We start from the raw sequence: 24,159 nt of genomic DNA, 5'->3' as shown, positions 1-24,159 counted from the left end.
GCACGTAAAGAGCCTGCTATTTATACCCTTTAACAGAACAATTAGTGAGGAGAGGGGGAAATGCCCATCCATGTGTCATACAACATGCTAGGCACGATCAAAGTATAAACACAGCAGATTCTCAAGTCCCCCAAACATACAATTTTGAAACTGTAAAGGGGCTACGGACATGCAGGTAGATATATCCAGCAAGTACAGAACCTGGGCTCAGGGGCCAGACCGTGACTAGAGATACGATTTTGGAAATATCAGCATACAGATAATAGCCTTCACCACTAAAAGGAGAGTCCATTAAAAAAGGGAAAATGAAATAAAAAATAGGAAAATACTAACACTTAAAAAATTATATGAGAAATTCACTAAGAATAAAGCAAATTATTAAATACAGAAAGAGAATCAGTAGAATACGGATCTATTTTAATAGTTTAATATTCCGTCATGGCTTTATCATAATCTATATTATTCCATAATGTTTTCTTAGACTATAATAGAGCATATATAGTATTTTGTTTCTATTATGGATCATATTCTTATATTGTTCTAGAAAGCATACAAGGAAAAATTTTAAGAGGGAGTTAAGAGTCATAAAGGAGACAAATAACAATTATTCCCATTTTGGGGTGTAGGTTCAGACTTTATAAAGTCATACTATTAAAAGCAAGGTGTAGGACTTCCCTGGTGGCACGGTGGTTAAGAATCCGCCTGCCAATGAACCCCAGGGGACACGGGTTCAAGCCCTGGTCCGGGAAGATCCCACATGCCATGGAACAACTAAGCCCATGTACCACAACTACTGAAGCCCACATGCCTGGAGTGCACGCTACGCAACGAGAAGCCACTGCCGTGAAAAGCCCGCGCACCGCAACGAAGAGCAGCCGCTGCTCGCTGCAACTAGAGAAAGCTCGTGCGCAGCAACGAAGACCCAACACAGTCATAAATAAATAAATAAATTTTTTTTTTTTAAAGGCAAGGTGTAACCTTAATTTGCTCAGTAACAACTCTTAGTTATGCAGATTGCTACACAAAGCAATCTGCAACATCTTACCAACACTAGCCCTACAAAACTATCTCTAAAATGATCTTAATTGAGGGCTCTTTTCATCTGGTTTTATTCTAACAATGAAATTACTTTTCTTCAAATTAAGACAATTTACATGAAGTTCTAAAATCCTTCAGCTACTTTAAATGTACCAATCTAAATTTCAGTAACTACTTTAGCTCAAACTAAACATGCAATTGGGATTTTTTTTTAACTTTAGTTCTTTTAAAATTATTTATTATTTATTTATTATTTACTTATTTATGGCTGCACTGGGTCTTCGTTGCTGTGCATGGGTTTTCTCTAGTTGTGGCGAGAAGGGGCTACTCTTCATTGCGGTGCACGGGCTTCTCATTGCAGTGGCTTCTCTTGTTGCGGAGCATGGGCTCTAGATGTGCAGGCTTCAGTAGTTGTGGCACACGGGCTCAGTAGTTGTGGCTCGCAGGCTCTGGAGTGCAGGCTCAGTAGTTGTGGCACACGGGCTTAGCTGCTCCATGGCATGTGGGATCTTCCTGGACCAGGGCTCAAACCCATGTCCCCTGCACTGGCAGGCAGATTTTTAATTTCCTTTAGAATTATTTTATTAAATCATAAACGTACAACTGCTTCTTAACTCTACACACATACAAAGTTTTTCAAGGAATAACATTCTATCCTATTGCACTATGATCCTGGCTAATATTGTTTCAAAACTTTGAGAAAAACTGTTAAAAGTATTTCACATGTTACCACTTACACATTTAACATTATCTAAGAAGGAATGCTCCTGCTGCAACAAAAAATAGAAATGAGGTTTTTCCTCTCCTGGTAACAAGGAAAATAAAGGGAAGAGTGAACAGGCTAGGGAAGCAGCCTGAAAGAGTTAATCAATCCTAGTTATCTTGTAACTGTTACTAGTCTGTATTATCTGTAACTAGATTTGTCCTTCACAAAGCTAACCTCTAACACTCTGACTCTGTGTGAATTACATCCTGCACCTAACTGCGGGCAGATTCTTAACCACTGCACCACCAGGGAGGTCCCTGCAATTGGGATTGACATGTACACACTGCTGATAAAATGCCTTTCCATGAAAACAAACAAACAAACTAAAAATGCAATACAATAAATGTTGTTACTCTGTCGAGTTCTAATAGATTTTTTTAAAGGTAAAAACTGATGGATCTAGAAAACAATCTTTAAAAGTTAGCTTTGTGAACATAAACATGGATGGAAAAAGGAAAGTTAACATCACAGAATACAAAAAAAAAGTATTATGTGCTGGGTACTCTGTTAGAGACTTTATATACCTTCTCATTTATCCTCCCAACAATCTTCTGGGTAAATGGGATGTCAAGGTTAAACAGTTTGCACAAGGTCACACGGTTGGTAGTGGCAGAGATCAAATTTGAACTCAAGCTAATATAATTCCCATAGTATTCTTACCAATATATCATAAAGCCACACGCTTTCTGTATTATACAAGAGAAGAAGTAAGTTAGTGAAACTGTTTTCATCCCAACTTAGAACACTTAAATTCAAGTGGCTTGTTGCTGACAACTCACACAAAGCCATTTAAAAATGTGTTGTTCATATATCTAACACAGTAGTAACAATCACAGAAACATGACAATGAGAGGGTGTGAGATAGGTGGAGACAGCTGAGAAGAGGAGGAGTAAAGGGATGGAATACTTTACATGGAAACAAACTGTCCAACAACTTCTTGTAGAGAACAATACTAATTTGGTACTATATTTTAATTTAAAAACACACACAATCCCAAAACAAAACTCTAAAGTCATAGCATTTTCAGTAATTATAATTGAGAAATAATCTCAAAACAGGAAATAAAGTCCTAGCTGTGGAAGAGTTCTGGATTATGGTAAGAGACCACCCTGCCTATGGCCATAGGATATAGTTTTAGTAGAGAGAAAGTATATGGGGTTACGGAGGTTAATGTTGCTAAAGCAAGGGTGTACATGAAGACAAAGTGATAGTGGAACCTAGAGGGACAATATGACACAGGTACTTAAATTCTGAATGAAAAACTGTAGTATCCAGAAAGATGTCAGATGATAACAATGAGAAGAAATTAAGGAAGGTTCAGTCAGAAGAAATGACTTTGCAGGAGAAATTAGAAGTAATAATCTGTTAGGTAGCCAAATCAGGCCTACCACCTCAAGTATTTTTTTTTAACTGAGATATAAGTAATTGACATATAACATTATATTAGTTTCAGGTGTATAACACAATGACTCGATATTTGTATATGTTGCAAAATGATCACCACAATAAGTCTAGTTAACACCCAACACCATATACAGTTAATAATTTTTTTTTCTTATAATGGGAACTTTTAAGATCTACTCTCCCAGCAACTTTTAAATATGCAACACAGTATTAACTATAGTTGCCATGCTGTACATTACATCCCCATGAGTTGTTTATTTTATACCTGGAAGTTTGTACCTTTTGACACCTTTACCCATTTCCCCCACCCACCACCCCTTGCCTCTGGCAAACACCAACTCTTACCTGTTACGGGTAAGTTTGGTTTTGGGGTTTTGTTTCTGTTTCTGAGATTCCACATATAAGTGAGATAAGGTATTTGTTTTTCTCTGACTTATTTTAGCAAAATGCCCTCAGGGTCTGTCCATAATATTGCAAATGGCAAGACTTCCTTCTTTTTTATGGCTAATATTCCATTGCATATACAAATAGATATACCACAATTTCTTCATCCATCCATCCATGGACACTTAGATTGCTTCCATGTCTTGACTACTGTAAATGCTACAATGGATGGGGATGCATATATCTTTTTGAGTTAGTTTTTTCATTTCTTTTGAGTAAATACACAGAAGTGGGATTGCTGGATCATACAGTAGTTCTATTTTTAATTTATTAAGGAAACTCCATACTGTTTTCCATAGTGGCTGTCACAATTTACATTCCTACCAACAGTGCACAAGGGTCCCTTTTTCTCCATATCCTTGTCAACACTTGGTATCTCTTGTCTTTTTGCTAACAGTCATTCTAACAGGTGTAAGGTAATATCTCATTATGGTTTTGATTTGCATTTCCCTGATGATTAGTGATGTTGAGCACATTTTCATGTACCTGTTGGCTATCTGTATGTCTTCTTTGGGAAAATGTCTATTTAGATTCTCTGCCCATTTTTCAATCAGACTTTTTATGCTATTGAGCTGTATGAGTTCTTTATATATTTTGGATATTAACTCCTTATTGGATACATAATTTGCAAATACTTTCTCTCATTTGGTAGGTCTCCTTCATTTTGTTGACGGTTCCCTTTGCTGTGCAGAAGCTTTTTAGTAGTCCCACTTGTTTATTTTTGTTTTTGTTGCCTTTGCTTTTGGTGTCATATCCAAAAAAATCACGGCCAAGACTGATGTCAAGGAGCTTATTGCCTATGTTTTCTTCTAGGAATTTTATGGTTTCAGGCTTTATGTTTAAGTCTTTAAACAATTTTGAGTTGATTTTTGTGTATGGTGTAAGATAGTGGTCCAGTTTTCCCAACACCATTTATTGAAGAGACTGTCCTTTCCCCCATTTTATATTCTTGGTTCCTCTGCCATAAATTTATTGACCATGGATGCATAGGTTTATTTCTGGGCTCTCTATTCTGTTCCATTGATCTATGTGTCTGTTTTTATGCCAACACCATACTGTTTTGATTACTACAGATTTGTAAGGGTTTTTTTTTTACATAATAGCTTTATTGAGATATAATTCATATACCATACAATTCAACCATCTAAAGTGTACAATTCAGTGGTTTTTAGTACATTGACAGAGCTCTGCAGCCATTACCACAATTAAATTTAGAGCATTTTCATCTCCCCCAAAACAAAGTCCATATCCACTGGCAGTCACTCCCATTTCCCAGCTTCACCCCAGCCATAGACAATCACTAATCTAACTTTCTGTCTCTTCTACATATTTGCCTATTTTGGATATTATATATTAATGGAATCATACAATATGTGTTCTCTTGTAACTGGTTTCTTTTACTCAGCAGAATATTTTCAAGATTCATCCATGTTGAAGCAAAAATCAATACATTTCTTTTTACGGCCAAATAATGCTTCGTTATATGGATATACCACATTTTATTTATCCATTCATCAGTTAATGGACATTTGAACTGTTCCCATTTTGGGGGCTATTCTGGAACATTTGTGTACGTGTTTTTCATTTTATGTCTTATGAGTATATACTTAGGAATGGAATTACCAGGTCTTATGGCAACTCCATATTTAACATTTTGAGGAACTGTTTTCTAAAGCAGCTACAACCATTTACATTCCCACCAGCAATGTTATGAGGGTTCCAATTTCTCCACATCTTCAACAGTTACCTGGTCTTTTTGATTACAGCCATGCTAGTGGGGTGTTAAGTGGTATCTCACTGTGGTTTTGATTTGTATTTCCCTAATGACTAATGATGTTGCCCATCTTTTCATGTGTTTACTGGACATTTGTTTGTCTTCTCTGGAGAAATGTCTATTCAAATCCTTTACCCATTTTTTAGTTGGGCTGTCTTTTTATTGTTTAGTTTTAAGAATTTGTTATATATTCTGGGCAAAAGTATCTTATCAGATCTACAATTTTGGTTATGGTAAACTTGGTACAGAAAATATTTGTGTTAACGAGGCTGACAACACGGGGTGGCAGCTATGTATTGGTGAGGGAAGAGGTACAGTATAACATCAGAAGCCAGATATAATTCTCACTGCCAATGTTCCCATCAAAAATCTGGGACTTTTGTTCCAAGTACCAAATAAAATATTGATGAGGCTGTTTTTAGTACTATAAGGCCTATCCTCTGGTGATGTAAAGTAAGCTAGCCAGCTAATAAAAACTCAGCTGCCTGAATAAGGAATTTGGTCTTTTTTGTGGTATGCAAGAAACATGAAAAACACAACGAGACCTAAGAAAGAACTTGCTATGAGACTTGCAAGAAAGTTTTTCCTTTCTAATAAAGAGAACTTGAGGAAGTGTCCCCTGCTCTTCCTCAGCCAGATGGTAGTGTCAAATTATGACAGCCCTCTCCTGACACGCAGAGCTGTAAAGTACACTGGACTTATGTCTCTGATGAAACTGATGAACTGCTAAACTACCCTGTAACTGTCTGGCTCTGGGCTTCTTATTCTGTGAAATAATACATTCCTTATTATTTAGGCCACTTTTAGATGGGAGGATACTGTTACTCGTAATCCAAAACATTCTGATACATTTTCTACTTTGTCAATAAGCACATTACTGGATGGACAGAGCTATACAGAAATTAGAATGAAGTGATTATGAAAGCTAGATCTGCCTAGAACACTACATACTAGTTTTCAGTAGTTTGATTTTTAAAAATGTAAACAGTATTTTGCACTTTATCAAACATCTTAGGTACTAACTTACCCAATACCCACCAGAACTCTAAATCAGGCAGTCTGTGGCTATTTTACAGATATATATATATATATAAAATCCTCCAGTATAGGTCTTCCAATTCTATATCCCATGTGTGTTCTACCACATCATAGTATGTCTCTTAGTATCAAATACAATGCATTAAAAGCAATATAATCAATAAACCATAATGGAAAAGAATATAAAAATAGTATGTCTATATGAGTAGTATAACTGAGTCACTTTGTTGTGCAGCAGAGAGTGGCACAACACTGTAAATCAACTGCACTTCAAAAAAAAGCACCATAATCAACAACAAAATGATTGCAGTATTCTTTCAGCACTTAAATAACTGCTTGACATTATACAACTCTATGAGATGAGTAATGTGACTAAAATGAATAATAAAATGTCCAAAGAGCTGCTATATGTTAAGTTTAAACTGGGCAAGCAGAGTGACCAGAAGAAATCTAGCACCTTCTAATAGCTCTACTGAAGCACTTACAGTGTATTAAAAATTTTCCCTCTACATGCCTGACTCAATCTATGCTGTGAGGTCTCTGGGGCTATTTATTTTTTCCTGACATCTCTGCACCTAACACTATGTTTGACATATGTAGTATGTTTGCTAAATTAAGAAATCAAAGATTTAGAGTCTCAGCCCCCCTTTACCAGCTGTTCTAGAATACATCTAGAAAATGTTAAGATAAATCAGTTTAAGTAAACAAAATTAAACGTTCTTTATAAATTTTGAGTGTTATTTATGAAAAAGTTTGCTTACCATTTAACAAATGAAAGTAACACTCACATATAACTGACGCTTTACTCAGATATGTAAAAAGAATCTTAAAGCATAAAAGAGTCCTATAACTTTTAGAATCAACAGCAATTTCCTTTTTGGTAGCTTTTCCCGTTGTGCCTCACACACTTGTGCTTTCTAACTGTTTATTCACAGGACTTTCAAAGACCTCCCTATCCCTAGACGACAGATATAACTAATTCAGTTGCACCTCAGCTTCCCAAGCCACCAGGACAAGTGCCTACCTACCCATCCTGCATTAGCATTTACATGCCATGAGAGATACTGCACAGGGAACTGGCTTTACCAAGATGAATAAAAATGCATGCTCTGCCCATGGCTTGGCAGAGGAGGCAATGACACACAATGAAATATGGGGTGTACTATAACGACAGTTACTTACAAATGGCCACTGATTGCCTGGAGGAGCTGGGAAATGCAACTGGGACAGGATCTTGATGTTTGCCAGACAGAGAAAGCAAGCGGAAGGACATTCAGATGGAAAAAAAAGTACATACAAAGGCACCAATAAGTAAAAAATGATGAGGCACTTGAGAACCAAGTAGTTTGACTTGGTTATAGCATAAGCCTGGCTAGAAATAAGGATCAGAACATGAGTGCCATGAAGAGGAGTTTAAATGTTTAATTCTGAAGATATGTCACTGACTTTTAAATAAGGTAGTGACACTAGATTTCCTTTTCAGAAGAAAACCTAGTGGCAGTATGGAAGACAGAATGAAGAAGAACTTGGGAGGTAAAAAGAGCAAAGCCTCAAGTAGGCTATAGAAATAGTCCAGGTGAGAAATAAATGAAACTGCAATGATGCCAGTGGCAGCGGGGATAAAGAAGAATTTGACTCAAGAGATATTTGGGGATCTAAATGACAGGACACACTTACCATAACATGATACTTATGTTCCTGAAAAATCTCCATGTTCTTAAAACTACACATTAAAACAAACAGTCGCACATTAAAAATAATAACATGGCTTAAGGAAAAGAGCTGGAAGCAAGACACTCAAAACCTGTGCAACTCTGTAACCAGAGTATTAACAAAACCAACAAGAATCCTAATAAGCATATTAACATAGTTAAAGATGTGCTAAGTAACTAATAAGCCTGGCACTTTCTAAAGGCACAGCTCAAACAAAGTACAGCTGTCCCTCAGTATTCACAGGGATTGCTTCCAGGACCTGCCACAGACACCAAAGTCCGCAGATGCTCCAGCCCCATAGTCGGCCCTCGGTATCCACGGTTCGCATCTGCAGGTTCAACCAACCCCCACGCTCACAGTACTGTAGTTATTGAAAACAATTCACGTGTTAAGTAAGTAGACACACGCAGTTCAAACCCACGTTGTTTGAGGATCAAATGTAATAGAAAAAAGTGTAAAGGGTATTTGAAGCTAAGTTACAGAAACAAAGAAAAAATGCACAAACATCTGGGGGAAATGTGCAATAAATTCTTTCAGCACAGATAAATGGCCAAAATCAGTCAAGAGGAAGAATGTGGTATTATATTATCAAACATCTTAGGTACTAACTTACCAGAACTCTGTCAGAGTTCTTACCAGAACTCTTACACAGAACTCTGTCCTTCAGCAGCTCGCTGCTGTCACCTGTGTTGGTGTACTTTAGATTCAGCTGCCACTGCTTACGGCAGCAGCATTGATATGCTGGGAACGCTGTTAAGTACATTTTCCTCTTTATGGACAGTATGTGAGCCAGACTGGAATGCCTCAAAAGCCCCTCGAGTGAGTGACTAAGCCTCCCACCTCCAAACCAGGTCAGGAGGTGTTCTGTGTCATACTTTTAGTACAGACTGTAACTGATGATTGCTTTAGGTACTAGTGAAGGGGAGTAAAACATATACACCAGGTTTCCAGATAGGAGTGAATGGACAGATACTGTTTCCATTAAGAAAAATTAGGGAATAATGAAGCATGAATATGAAGATAATATAATGCATGTGGTTTTTGTTATGCTGAGTTTGAGGCGTCTTACAGACTCCTTATTTAGATAAATATCAAGTAAGCAGTTAGAACTCTGGACTAGAGAAGAAGAGAATGATGTGGGCTGAAACTATGAATCATCAGTACACAGGAGATGATGAAACTTTGAGAATAAACAAAGAATTCATGCATTTACTCAATTCACTCATTCAATAAATATTTATATAATATATACGAGCCTACACTGGCAGTTAGGGGGGTATAAGAGGGAAGAAGACAGCCATGATGCCCACTCCCACAGAACTCACATTATATCATGAGGAGACAGAAAACAGCCAAACACCCATAGAGCTAATTAATCATGTGCTACAAAGACATAAAAGGTACTAAAAGAGTATAACACAGGAACATGGCCTGACCTGGCATGGGGGTGGGAGGCTCAGTCACTTGAGGCACTTTGGAGGCATTCCAAACATAGTCCATGCAAAAGGCTCTGAGAGTAGAATAAACAGATGGAAAAACAAACATAGCATAAAATACTGAATAAACGTAAGGTTTAAGTGGCTATAGTATAGAGAAAGCAGAACATGGTGGAAGAAGCTGAAGTAAACAGCAAGTAGAACGAATGAAGTCTACAGGCTATGCTAAGGATTTAGTCTCTACAATGTATGAGATTTTAAATGGGAAAGTGATACAATCATATTTAAGAGGGCCCTGGACCAAAGCCAGATGAGAGGCAAGCAACAAAGATCAAAAATGGTCAGAGAGGTAGAGGAGCCACTAGCAGAAAACGTTACAAAAGCCAGAAGAGGAGAGAATTTTAAGAGTTCCCTACAAGGCCCAACATAACAAAGAAGTCAAGTAAGAAGAATGAAGAACCAAATACATTTAATGAGTGATTTCCAGACACTCTCTATTGTCACCACTATCTCAGGTGCTGTGATTCCCATTTTACACATGTACTAAACAAGGTCTAGAGTTTATAGCATTTGTTCAAGGTCACTTAGCTAGAAAATGGCAGAACCAGAATCTAACGTCAAATCTTCCCAACTCCCAACCTCATGCTGATAATTAGAAGAGTACTGCCAACATACTAAGTTTCAGTAAAATGCAGATGCGTTATCATTCTAGACCAGTGCTGTCTAACAGACATTCATGCAATGCTGGAAATCTTCTATATCTGCGCTAATGCAGTAACTACTAGCCATAAGCAGCTACTGAGCACTTGAAACGCAGATATTGTGAAGAACTGAATTCACAATTTTATTTCATTTTAATTAAAGTTTAAATAGCCACATGTAGCTAGCAGCTACTGAACTGGACATCACAGATCTAGACTGTAGAAGACTGAAAAACAGAAAATAAGCAAATACAGATGAGTCAAAAGTATGATGGTAAAGAAAGAATGACAGCTAGACAGGAAGGCAGAGCTGAAGTATACCTGTTCATTCATAAATTCACTATTTGAGAAAGATTACTATGAGCTAGTTTATAATTCATGAAATTCTATTTATTAGGAAAACAGTTGCAACGTGAGCACACATAAAATCACAGATTTCCTTTATTTACCTATTAGCACTTGTTTTTCCTGACATTCTAATTTTTATTAAAGATTACCTTATAAGCAAATAATTAAAGACTGCCTTACAATCTGGCATGCGATAAGCTGGATGCCAGCTTACTGCATGCCTATAATAGGAGGTTGCTTGTGGCACTGCACTCAGGAGCATATGAAAGAAAACCATCCCTGAAACTAGATAAAGTATAAATAAATAAAAGTGCTAACAGACAGCTCTAACAATGCCAATGGTAAAGGTTTGACTCTTTTTGTAGGTGGCTGTGCTTCACACTCTCATCCCTAGGTTTTAAACTGCATACCTAATTCTTTTTTTTTAATTAATAAATGTATGTATGTATGTGTGTATGTATGTATACATGTTTGGCTGCATTGGGCCTTCGCTGTTGCATGCGGGCTTTCGCTAGCTACGGCGAGTGGGGGCTACTCTTCGTTGCGGTGCGCGGGTTCTAGGTGCACGGGCTTCAGTAGTTGTGGCATGCAGCCTCAGTAGTTGTGGCTCGTGGGCTCTAGAGCACAGGCTCAGTAGTTGTGGTGCATGGGCTTAGTTGCTCCGTGGCATGTGGGATCTTCCTGGACCAGGGCTTGAACCTGCGTCCCCTGCATTGGCAGGCGGATTCTTAACCACTGCATCACCAGGGAAGTCCTGCATACCTAATTCTAACATACAAGTAAAAATGAATTCTCTGTATTGTTCACAAAAGTCAAGAGAGACCTGGCTAGAGCACAGTTGAATTTAATAATGCTCCCAGAACACAAGTCAAAGTGCTATCTCATTTACAGAAATGTTTTCTGGGATAGCAATGGGGCTACCACGTGGCCCTCCTGATGATACTGGTAAGAAAGGGCTTTAACTAACAAAACAAAACTCTGAGAAAGTAACCTATAAGAACCTATGATTTGCTGAATTACCTGTACTAAACTTTAAAGGATTTCCTATAGAAATCTTCAAATGTTTTAAATATTTTTATAGTACAAGACTATAAAAACCAAAGACAAACCCAGAAACATTAATTAGTCACATTTCATTTCAAAATTTCATTCCTGCACCAGATCTATACATTAGCTATAATTACTGTCAACCCATGACCACAAAGTGGATATGGGAGTCCAAGGAAAAATCAGGAAAGGGAGAAAGTGAATATGGACTGTTGAATAAAAAGTTTATTTGGAAGGGCAAAAGTGAGGAAGAAATTTTAATCTGGCAAGCTTGAAATAAAATAGATGCTTTCTCCACTACACTTCAGAGATCATTTTCTCTTTTTAATTTAAAAAATTGTTATCCATGTTGTTAATAAGGTGCTAAGTGGAAAAGTAAGTACAAAAAATGTTCTAGTAAAATAGTATTTTCCCTAGAGTAATTTCATAAGAATATTGACATAGTTCAGACCCTAGCTGAAGTACCAACCTCAACCATTATGAAATTGCTAACTAATTTAAAAAATTATGCTGAGTTGTTTTTGACTCAATGCTTACCTTGGAATAAAACTGCCTGTAATCTGTAAACTACAGCATGACATCATTAAAAATCTCTTTAAGTCTGACCTTTTTAATCTTAATAAAAGCTAAATTATAAAAGATTAATAAATCCACACACTGGCATAGCTTAAAAAAAAAGGATGGGGGGAACACAGCAAAATAAACTTCTTGTAAGAATATATAAGAAACCTAACAATGATCAACACAAGGAGAATGGATGGCCAGGAAAGACTTTCCACTGTATACCTTTCAGTGTGGTATTATTTTTTAAGCAAATGTATTGTGTGCTTAGAACTTTAAAAAAGTTTTAAGAGTATTAACCTTCAACTAGATGTTCCCCTTACCATAAAACCTGAACTCAGAAAACAGTTCCTTTTAGAACTGTAATTTGATCAGAAATTACTAATGCAAAGACTGACAAAGTATTAAGCTATTTTCTTGTTAAAATTCCTGTTTCCTAGATTAATTTCCTAAGTCCTGGGTCCACCTACTATTTAATAAGGTTTACTTAATACCCTGTTAACTGCCTATCAAATCTTTCAAAATCTATACTGTAATCGTTTGTTTTCCATACTCCTCACCCTCAACCTCACCCCATTCACCTCAGCCTCATTCTCAACTTCAGCAGATGATCTTGCCTCAAACTATCCCCAGTTGCTGAGGTGATTTTAGGTCACCTAGTTTGAACTCCATTATTAAAACATACCTGTCATCATGGCCTACTCTCCTCACCTTGTTTTTTTCCCTCTTTTTTGATGTCCCTCCTTTCCTTTTACCCATCTTCTTTCTACCACTTCTAGGGCTCATTCCACTAATCATCCTCTTCCTCACAGATCCCTCTCCCTGCTTCTCTTCTAACTCTAAAGAATACTGACATTGGGACTTTCCTGGTGGCTCAGTGGTTAAGAATCCGCCTGCCAATGCAGGGGACACGGGTTCGAGCCCTGGTCCGGGAAGATTCCACATGCCACGGAGCAACAAAGCCCGTGTGCCACAACTACTGAGCCTGCGCTCTAGAGCCCGCAAGCCACAACTACTGAGCTTGTGTGCCACAGCTACTGAAGCCCATGTGCCTAGAGCCCGTGCTCTGCAACAAGAGAAGCCACCACAATGAGAAGCCTGTGCACCGCAATGAAGAGTAGCCCTCACTCACCACAACTAGAGAAGGCCCATACGCAGCAACGAAGACCGAACGCAGCCAAAAAATAAAAATAAAAATAAAAATACTGACATCTCCTATCCTGCAAAGAATTACCTCAACTGTAAACGACTAGAGTTAACTTTTCTTTGTCCATTTTTCCATAAATGTCTCAAAACTGACGCTCACTGCCTCCACTGTCTCATCAGCACTTACTCCTTTATTCTACTTATTTGTCCACATGTTCCTTCTTCAAACGCTACTTAATTGTATCTATCATATATCAAGTATTTGGAATATAACAATGAAAAGACAAAGACAAGGCCTCTGCATTCTCAGTTTACATTTCTTTGCAATTTTATTTTGATTACCTAGGGCTTAATTGAAGTTGCTGTCTCAAAGATTATAACCTCTATAATAGTTTTCATTTTTATCTCCTTCTCTCCCATGTTAATGGATGAGAAAAATCTCTCTTCTTGTCTAAGGAGACTCATTATACCCTCCTACCTCCCTGGGGCCCTCAAACTATTAAGAATTCCATCTTTCCTCTTTGAGTCTTCAACTGCTCCCTCCTTCCTGGCTTGTTCTCTTAACCCCCAAAATAAATTCTTCCTCAAACCTAAATTTTCTAAATTTCATCATCTCTCCGTAAGTCAAAGCATTAAAGAACAGTCTATACTCAATCTCTGGCCACCCATTTATTACTCAACTCACAGCATCCTGGCTTTCCTTGCTACCAGTACAAAATGGTGTTTTTCTGTACTATTGCCAAAGTCACCAGAACTCTTCTGATCCCTCCAAAAGACACTTTTTTTTTTAAAAAAAAAGGGAACCCTAGTACACTGTTAGCGGGAATGTAAATTGGTACAGTCACTATTTATTTATTTATTTGGTGGCATTGGGTCTTTGTTGCTGCGCGTGGGCTTTCTCTAGTTGCAGAGAGCGGGGGCTACTCTTTGTTGCGGTGCGTGGGCTTCTCGTTGCCGTGTCTTCTCTTGTTGCAGAGCACGGGCTCTAGATGCGCGGGCTCTGTAGTTGTGGCGCACGGGCTTAGTTGCTCTGCAGCATGTGGGATCTTCCTGGACCAGGGCTCGAATCCATGTCCCTTGCATTGGCAGGCGGATTCTTAACCACTGCGCCACCGGGGAAGTCCCCAAAAGACACTTTTAAGTTCTTTCCTGATCTCTGCAAAATCTAGACACTGCTGACTCCTTCAAATATGACATCACTCTGCTAATTTTCCAACTACCTATTTATTCTCAGACAACACTGACAGGTTCCTCATCTCCTACCTGCCTCTTAAATGCAGTGTTCTTTAGGGTTTGTCCTCTTCTCTTATCGTTTTATATTCTTTCTCTATGGGATTTCATTCAGCTTCATGACTTCAATTACTACCTAGAACAAATACACACAACACTCAAATCTTTAATATAAGCCCAGATTTCTCTTCCAGATCCAGATATAGCCAATTACCTGTTGGTCATATCCACCTAGGTGACCCATGACTACTTTATTTATTTATTTTATATAAATTTTTTTATTTTTATTTTCGGCTGCGTTGGGTCTCCATTGGTGCACGCGGGCTCTCTCCAGCTGTGGCAAGCGGGGGCCACTCCTCGCCGCGGTGCACGGGCCTCCCACCGCCGCGGCCTCTCCTGCTGCGGAGCACGGGCTCCAGGCGCGCGGGCCTCAGCAGTCATGCCGCACGGGCCTAGCCGCTCCACCGCACGTGGGGCCCTCCCGGACCAGGGCCTGAACCCTTGTCCCCCGCATTGGCAGGTGGACTCCCAATCACTGCGCAACCAGGGAAGTCCCCCCATGACTACTTTAAATTCACCATGTCCAAGGTAGAAATCATCACCACTCCTCCAAATCTACTTCTCCTGTATCTCCTAGACAGAGAATGTGCATTTCTAACAAGGTTCCAGATGATGCTGATGCTGCCAGTTCAGGATCCACATTCTGAGAATCACTGCTCAAACATGCTGCCCCTTCCTACCTCCAGGCCGTCAGGTTCCCACATTCTGAGAATCACTGCTCAAACATGCTGCCCCTTCCTACCTCCAGGCCGTCAGGATCCACATTCTGAGAATCACTGCTCAAACATGCTGCCCCTTCCTACCTCCAGGCCGTCAGGATCCACATTCTGAGAATCACTGCTCAAACATGCTGCCCCTTCCTACCTCCAGGCCGTCAGGATCCACATTCTGAGAATCACTGCTCAAACATGCTGCCCCTTCCTACCTCCAGGCCGTCAGGATCCACATTCTGAGAATCACTGCTCAAACATGCTGCCCCTTCCTACCTCCAGGCCGTCAGGTTCCCACATTCTGAGAATCACTGCTCAAACATGCTGCCCCTTCCTACCTCCAGGCCGTCAGGATCCACATTCTGAGAATCACTGCTCAAACATGCTGCCCCTTCCTACCTCCAGGCCGTCAGGATCCACATTCTGAGAATCACTGCTCAAACATGCTGCCCCTTCCTACCTCCAGGCCGTCAGGATCCACATTCTGAGAATCACTGCTCAAACATGCTGCCCCTTCCTACCTCCAGGCCGTCAGGATCCACATTCTGAGAATCACTGCTCAAACATGCTGCCCCTTCCTACCTCCAGGCCGTCAGGATCCACATTCTGAGAATCACTGCTCAAACATGCTGCCCCTTCCTACCTCCAGGCCGTCAGGATCCACATTCTGAGAATCACTGCTCAAACATGCTGCCCCTTCCTACCTCCAGGCCGTCAGGATCCACATTCTGAGAATCACTGCTCAAACATGCTGCCCCTTCCTACCTCCAGGCCGTCAGGATCCACATTCTGAGAATCACTGCTCAAACATGCTGCCCCTTCCTACCTCCAGGCCGTCAGGTCCCTTCTGCTAGCTCCTAGACCATGGTATCTATGCAGCAGGCACTGTTACTATTTCACAACACTCTATCTTATTGAACTTAGACTCGTGCAACATAGCATTCTAAGCAGTAATCACCAAATGATGAGAGAAGACTAGAGATGAAACAACAGTCAACCTAGAAAGCTGGATGTTTCTTGAGGGCGGAATAGCATTCTAGGGTATCCCTCGAATCAAATCTTACCCAAGTACATAGGCTCTTGATAAATATTTGCTGAGTGGATGGCAGTATTATCTATCCAGTCACCCAAGCCAGAAGCCACAGCAAGATTCACCCCTTCCTTCCCCATAATCCAAGTCACCAAGTCCTATCTTCTGCCTCCTAAATGTGTCTCATACCTGGTCCCTCCTCTCCATCTGCACTGTAATTATGTTCTTTCAGGTCCTTAATATCTCACTTTACAGTAATAATTTTTTAATTGGTCCCCATGTCTACATTCAGCTACCCTATTTTATCCACATGACCATAAGATTGATCCCTCTAAAACAGTAAATGAGACGATGTCATTCTCCTGCTTAAAAACAATAACTTCCCACAGGCTTTAAGGAAAAAAATATTAATTCCCTCATGTGATATGCAAACCCTTCTAGGATCCTGCATCAATCTACCTGACCACTCTGTCTCTCCATTCCACCCTACCCCCCTACCCTCCAGCCATGCTGAACTGGCTTATATATTCATTCCTCAGTGGCTTTAAACATAAAGCTTTCTACCTAGAGTGTCTTTCCCACTGGCTAAATATTCATCCTTTTAAGCCTCAGCTCAGGCACCATCTCTTCCATGAAGCTTTCTTTGAGTGACATTCATTCATCTCTCCATCCAATCCCCACCTCAGTTTGGATTACACCTCTCCCCTGCCATGTGCTCTTACAGCACCCCATGTTTAGTTTGTTAATAGCACATATCACACTGCATAATAATTGTCTTGTTCACCTAGTTGATTAAGTTCCTTGGAAACTATAATTATGTCTTCTGTTTGTATAGTCAATGCTAGGTATATTAACAGACACTCAACTAAAATTTAAATAAATACATTCCATGCTATTCTCTAAACAGTGGCTCTCAAAATTTAGCATAGATCAGAGCTACCCAGAGGTATATAAACCTAGACTGCTTGGCCTCAGCCCCGGAGTTATAGATTCAGCTGGTTCAGGGTGGGACGTAACAGGTTCCCAGATGATGCTGATGCTGTCCAGGAATCACATTTTGAGTGTCAGTGCTCCAAATCTATGTTCTCTCTTCCTAGCTCCAGGATTTAGAGTCTTTTCCTAGCTACCTCCAACTCTGCCTACTGCAATGCTAATCTTTTTAGACCCAGCTCAATTGTCACCTCCTTCATAAAACTTCCCCTAATCCCCAAAGAAACTGATTTTGCTCTTTCCTCAATTTCTGTCCAGCTTTGTGTATATTATTCATATGGTAACATGCTAACTTTCTTTCACACCTATGGCACTTGTCTCATGTTCTCTACTTAAATGAAGGCAGGAAACCTGCCTTAATCATTTTGATATCCTCCACAGCCTGGCAGAGTAACCAGTGAAATGCAGACGAAACCTACAAGTATTTGTTCATCTGAACGAATCCCTGCAGACTGCCCCGACTCTGGGCCCACGGTCTGTCTGACTGGCTTAATCCTCCTGGCCCAAGCTGACTTCTTACACTGCCTTGTACTTTTGCTTGCCTTACAACCTATGACAGATGCCTGATCCTCGCACACTTGTCTGTCCCTCTCTCATTGCTGACTGATCCTTAGTCAGCTTCTTTGCCTTGTACTCTGAACGCTTTTATTTTCTTAACCACTACGGGACATAGTAAATGGAGAAATTTTCTCTTTATGATTGATCTGAATTTTAATTCTGCTGGCCATAAGACAGGTTGCTTGCTTTTTTCTGAAGTAGCCTTTCTTGGTCAGAGAATTCAAACTAAAATATGCTGTGTACAACTCCAAGTGCAGTTATTGTAGACAGCAATAAATGTGTTTTAGGTTCTATTTACAGATGGTGGAGATAATTGTAATACAAAGTTTAAAAACACAAAAACATAAAGAAGGTCACTTATGATATGTAAGGTTGGCCTAAGAAACAAAACTTAAAAGAATAGCTAATTATTTATGCACTATGTTCATATATGCATCCAAAACAAAATTTGTATTACCTATTCCAACGAAAAAAAGATACCAAAACACCTGGTCATATTTCTGAGTTACACTAATGACACAGTAAAAACTACATCTGATACATAAAAAGTTAACTGTTTCTAAAAATGCCCCTGCAAGATTTACTCCTTCAAAAATTACTGAGAGACTGTTTTCAATCACACCGATCTAAACATTCTACTTGATTATTTTATTCTTATTTTACCTCTGTGTGTAACACTTAAGTACTCTATCTAAATCTATACATACCTACCTAGAGAAAATATTGTGATGATATATTTATTTCAATAAATAAACATCCATTTATTTAATCATAGACAACTGACCAGTAATGGTTCAAGAAAAATTCTTTGGAGCTCAGTACTCACATTTTTATATGCATATGCATAATTTTCAGCCCATCTGCTCAACAGTTTAATATGACCCAAATAGAGATGAAGGGATATAACAGGAAAAAAAGAAGTAGGCTACTTTTAAGGTAGCAAGTAAAATTAATACCTGTCAAAAAAGATTCTTGATAGGCTCAATTCAATCTCTAAGCCTTTTTACTTTCCCCTTACTTGAATTAATCACTGATATTCATAAATTAAAATCTGCTGACAAAAATGTATGTCCATAACACTCAGTAAAAGTTATAAAGATTTTCCAAAGGGAATGAAAGTTTTCAGAACTGTATGCCCAATTAACAAGATAAATGAACCAGATCACTCCAAAGTCCAATTTATTTGAATTAATCAATATTCCATATGGCAGAGTTGAGCTACAGTCCTGACACTTTCGAACCAGTGCTATATTCAGCAGACCAACATAATCCTAAAAGTTGAGGGGCCACTGTCACAACAAATTATGTCCTGAAATGTTATTGAGAGGACGACAGGAAAAAAAGCCAAGAGTGAATCAGAAAATAAATACTAAAAAGGAAACTGTAAAGAAGAGAGAAATAATGACCTGGAAGAAAAAAATCTCATACGGTGATTTTAAAATATTTTTGAAAAATAAGGAAACACTGAGTATCAGGAAGATAAATTTAAGACCTAAAAGAGAATTTTCAAAATTCAGCGTGTTGTTCAAGAAAAAAAAACTATTTGGAAAGCAGATCATTCTGCTATACACTGCATAAACAACAAGACTAGGTCACTGTTCCTCAAAACGTATCATTTATAAATAAAGGTAAAAACACTGGACAAAGATCTTCAAGATCTGGACCTTCAGGTAAAATACATGTATAGAGAAGTTGTATTAAAGCACTAAAGTTCAATTCATAACTCCAAAAGATTATGCAAAAAAAAAAAAAAAAAAGGCTGCACTATGAATGGCTCCGCTCTAACTTGTTTTCTGTAAGTCTCGAAAAGCCTAAGTTTTGACTCGGAAGGCCAAAATCGTCTCTGAGCTGCCTCCGAAGTTGGCAGGGTAAAACTTCCTCTACATATCAAAACCACTAATCATTTATTAAGTCTGCTCCTAATCTGAATTTTAAGGACACTAATAGGTGCGCTTAATCATTTGTCCTGTTTTAAATAAAAGCTGACTTACTTGACTAATGTCACTTTCTTCCCCCCCAATCACACAAATTGATCCCAAGTTGCAGTCCACAGAATTTCTCTCTTCACTCACCCACCGCTCTATTTTGAAATGCTTAATATCTACATACAAGGTGAAATAAATGCAATTACAAGGTGCAAGACATTACGCCAAGCAATCCGTCGAAAAATCTTCGGACAACTGTTCAAAGACTTGTAGAAAAAGCCTAACGACCAAATCACCTGTTCGGATATCTGATATAGATGAAAAAGCACTGCAAACTTTTTCTACTATGCATGCAATTCTTGATTACAAAGAGGAAACTGCACCGGCTAGCCGGAGCGAGAAAACCGGTAGGGTAACAGGCTAAAAGGGCGTCGTTGATTTCTTGGCTACAGTGACAGAGGCGGGAGACACACCCCTAGCGTCGGTCGGAAACACTACAGCAGTGAATTCTACCTAGGGATTAATGTGAGGCTAAGGAAAGACAAATTTAAATCGCCATGATTCAAAAACAATCAGCACAGGAGAGACTTACGAAGGTAACAAAGAAAACGAAAAACCCTTGGCAGTAAGTAAGCACTAAAAAATAAGTATCTCCGTTTATCACAAACCGAATTTAGACTTGTTTTCATGAATCTACACCTTAGACCTCTCCGGTTCGCCACTGCAGAGTAAAGCAGCAGCGAAAAACAACCAAAAAACAAAAAACCTCGTACGTTTGCAAACAGCAGTGAAATAAACACGAACTGGAGAGGGGGAAGTAAGGCAGAATTCCTTCCAAGGCTCGTTGCTTGAAAACAGAGTATGAGTGGGAGAAAGAGCAGCCCTGGAGAGAAAGTGGGTCTTATATAAAGGGCCATTTGCCACACATGATTTCCACAGGATTCCGGAATCTCCCCGAACTTGAGAGAGTGAGTCTGGGGGTGAGGGGGGGGCTCCACGTGGAAGAGGGTCCGGAGAAAGGGAAGGCAGGCCGATCTGAGGGCTGTCCGGAGCGGACGGCCCGGGCAGCGGGGTGTCGAGGCCGGGGCGGAATCCCGGGGGCGCGGGGGGGTGGTGGTGCGGAGGGGCGCCCCGCGGAGGCCCGGGGGCGGGCGGCGGGGCCCCGCCGTTCTGTCAATAGGCCGCCCGCCGCCCCCGGGCCGCTGGGGCTCTCTCGGGTCTCTCGAATTTTCCACCGGGGGAAGCCGCCCCGGGGCGTCCGGACTCGCCCCCGCCCCTGGAAGCGGCGGGCGGGGAGCGATGGTGCGTGGGGAAGCCAAAGGCTCACCATTTTGCTGGGCGGTCGGCGGCTCGCTCGCGCGGAGGAGTGTCGGCGCTCAGACTGGCTCCCGCAGGAAGCTGCGGCGGCGGCGGCGGCGGCGGCGGCCCAACTACGGTCGGCTGGGGCGGCTGCGGCCCTCGGGACGCCCGCGGGGGAGGGGGTGCGGGCTGGGGGAGGGGAGGCGGCGCCGCGGAGACCGCGCCGGCCGGGTGACTGGGCACACGCGGGATCGGGCAAGGAAAAGAGAAATTAAGGTCGAGATTCAGAGAAGGAGAGCGCGGGAGGAGAGACGGCGAGAAGGGGGAGAGACAGAAACTGGGGGGAAAGGGGGCCAGGAGGCTCGGGGGCTGCAGCCTCGCGCTCGTGCTCGCGCCCGCGCAGGAGCCGTAACGGACTCACTGCAGTGGCTCGCGCTGACCCGCAACCTCAAGGCACGAAAAAGGGGGAGGGCGGGACAGGGAGGGGAAAGCGGAGCGCAGCGGCGCTCTGGGCGGAGGGCGGGGGCGCGCGCGGAGCCGGCAGCGGGGGCGGGGCTTCTGCGAGCGCCGCACATCCGGGAACCCGCGCGCCGGCTCGGCGGCGGCCGCCGTGGCGGCGCTCTGGCGAGCTCTGGTTGGGGAGCTCGGAGCGCGCCGACCACGTTCGCCCCTCCGCCGGTCGCCCCCTGCGTGCGGGGCGGGGGGAGCGCGGGGGCGGGGGCGCGGACGTTGGTGACGTCGTGTGGCGGAGCCCTTCCTGTCATGTGGCTGCAGGCGGGCGGGGTGGGAGGGTGAAGGGGGGAGAGGCAGGGCCGGGAGCAGAAAGAGGAAATACGAGGGTGCCCGGGGAGGGAGGAAATGCAAGGGGTGCGCGAGCATCGGGCGAAGGGAGCCCTGGACCCTGGAGTGGGAGCCTCGTTGGGGAGGAGGAGCAGATGAGCGGCCTTAAGGTCGGAACCACCCAGGTTCCTCACCAAAAAAAAAAAAAGGCAATCCCGGTCCTGGGGCTAGAGGGAATCAGTTTGCACTCGAAGACAGGTATCTTTGCACCAATGTGATGGCTTGGACCCCCTACAGAATGCATGTCGCATCTAGACAGTTGTCACCCCGGTGCAGCACCCGCAGGCCCACACTCCAATATGGGTTGGCAGTCAGGAGCCGGGTTGGAAAGACAGGAGAAGAGCCAGAGTTGGCCGCAGCTTGAGGCGCGGGGAGTCACAGGACAACCGAGTAGAGGGGCTGCTTCCCACTGCCGCAAAGCCCTTGTCACTCAGCTCTGGATTTTCCTTAAACCCTCCAGGCTACCTTTTGACACGGGGAGGCAGTGTTTGTTTTGGAAAAACGCTATAAAACAGATTGACCACTTGTCCCTTTAGTCATGCTGTATCCACTGTGGTGGCAATTAGCATTCCCGGAAAATTCAGACAGCGGTGGGAAATGGAGTACAGAAAAGCATAAGGAGGAAAGTTATGAAAAAGCTGCCAGGAGAGGTGTGATAAACATAATGAAGAAAACATTTTGCAACAGTTTTAACCACTTCTTTTCAAGTCTGGATAATCTCCTGCGTGTGTGTGTGTGTGTGTGTGTGTGTGTGCGCGCGTGTGTGTGAGTGAAATAGAGCAAGAGATGTTTACTGAGTGGTCAGAAACTCCTTATCGACAAATCCTTTTGAGTAGTTTTATCAAAAGCTATAGTGTTTTTAAAGGCAGTCTGTTAAAGCTCCTTACGTGAGAGTTTTATTCTTATGCGCTGTGATAAGCACTCATCTTTTGTAACAGAAGCTCAGTGATGTGCGCTAGGTCTCCCCACCCCACCCCCGTTTCTTTAAGAACTACTTTGTTTCCGTGTCAGAATAAATAAGCAAAAGTAACTTTGATGACAAGCTGTATCACACAGTGAATGTATCAAGGAAAGGCCAAGAAATGACCCTGTTTCTTCCACCGTTTAAGAGTCTTGACTTAGATATATTGTTATTTAGATTCTAAAATGTATTCCAAAACGGGGAAATCCCTAAGGCAAATTGTCATTTACGTTTTCTAGGTATATTATTTTTCATTAGTTTTTCATCATATAATTAAGACAGGCTCATTTTTTTTAAAGTGCAATATTTTAAGCATTCCTCCCCCTCAGCTCCACATCTCAGAGATAATATAATCACTGTAACTGCGTTTGTGTGTCCCTCAGACATATTTAATGAAAATCAAATTTATCATTTTGACTGAGGATTAAATACTAAGAAGGAATTTGAGCTATATGGGATGCAGTAGGTTTAGAGTAACCCATAATTTTGTCATGATTTGAGCCAATTCAGAGTATAATCATTTAACAGATATCTATTGTGAACCTAAATCAGGAATTCAGGAGCTCAGCACTGTGAAAGGTTGGTTAGCCTCTGTGACTGATGAAAGCAAGAGACACAAGGCCAGTTCACTTGTTTCTTCCCATCCTGCAAAGGTACCAGAGTTCACCACTTACATTCTCCCAGCTTTGTGTATACTGCATAAAATACAGACACATAGCAGGTAACATCTCTGACACTGAAACAAATTATTCGGAATCCATTAAGAGAGGTAAATCCAAAATGCACCTTTAATACCCTTGTTTTTCCCCTGAGGTCAAAAAAGAAAGTATGATAAATAATCACTCTCCTTTTGTCATTTTCCACTAAGGCAACAGGTACCAAATAGCCCTGCCAAAAACGCACATGTTTTTAAATAATTAGAAAAGTGAAGAGGCAAAGGACGTATCTAATAAGTGGATTGTTATTCCTAGAAAACTTAGCAACCAAAAGATGATTCTTGGGAAGCATTATGGAGGTGAGTTGGAAGGAGAGACACTTAAGATAGAGTTACCAGTTACAAGAATGGTAACAGCTAGGCATGCAGTAATGAGACGTACCAATGGTGGACAAAGGAAGGGGTCAACAGGAAAGACATGGAG

General features: G+C 41.2%; 1 protein-coding gene across 1 annotated transcript in view; it reads right to left on the bottom strand.

The window, feature by feature from the left end:
• Positions 1-21,750, bottom strand: part of PPP3R1 (protein phosphatase 3 regulatory subunit B, alpha) — a 59,974-nt gene extending 38,224 nt beyond the window's left edge. The window contains exon 1 of the mRNA XM_060170058.1: positions 21,248-21,750. Within this exon, the coding sequence (XP_060026041.1) occupies positions 21,248-21,250 (3 nt within the window). The 5' untranslated portion in view covers positions 21,251-21,750. The remainder of the gene's footprint in view (positions 1-21,247) is intronic.
• Between the last annotated feature and the right edge of the window lie 2,409 nt (positions 21,751-24,159).

This window comes from Lagenorhynchus albirostris, chromosome 13 (genome assembly GCF_949774975.1).
Source record: "Lagenorhynchus albirostris chromosome 13, mLagAlb1.1, whole genome shotgun sequence".
In the NCBI taxonomy this organism is placed as follows: domain Eukaryota; kingdom Metazoa; phylum Chordata; class Mammalia; order Artiodactyla; family Delphinidae; genus Lagenorhynchus; species Lagenorhynchus albirostris.
This window is presented reverse-complemented; position numbering and strand designations above follow the sequence as displayed.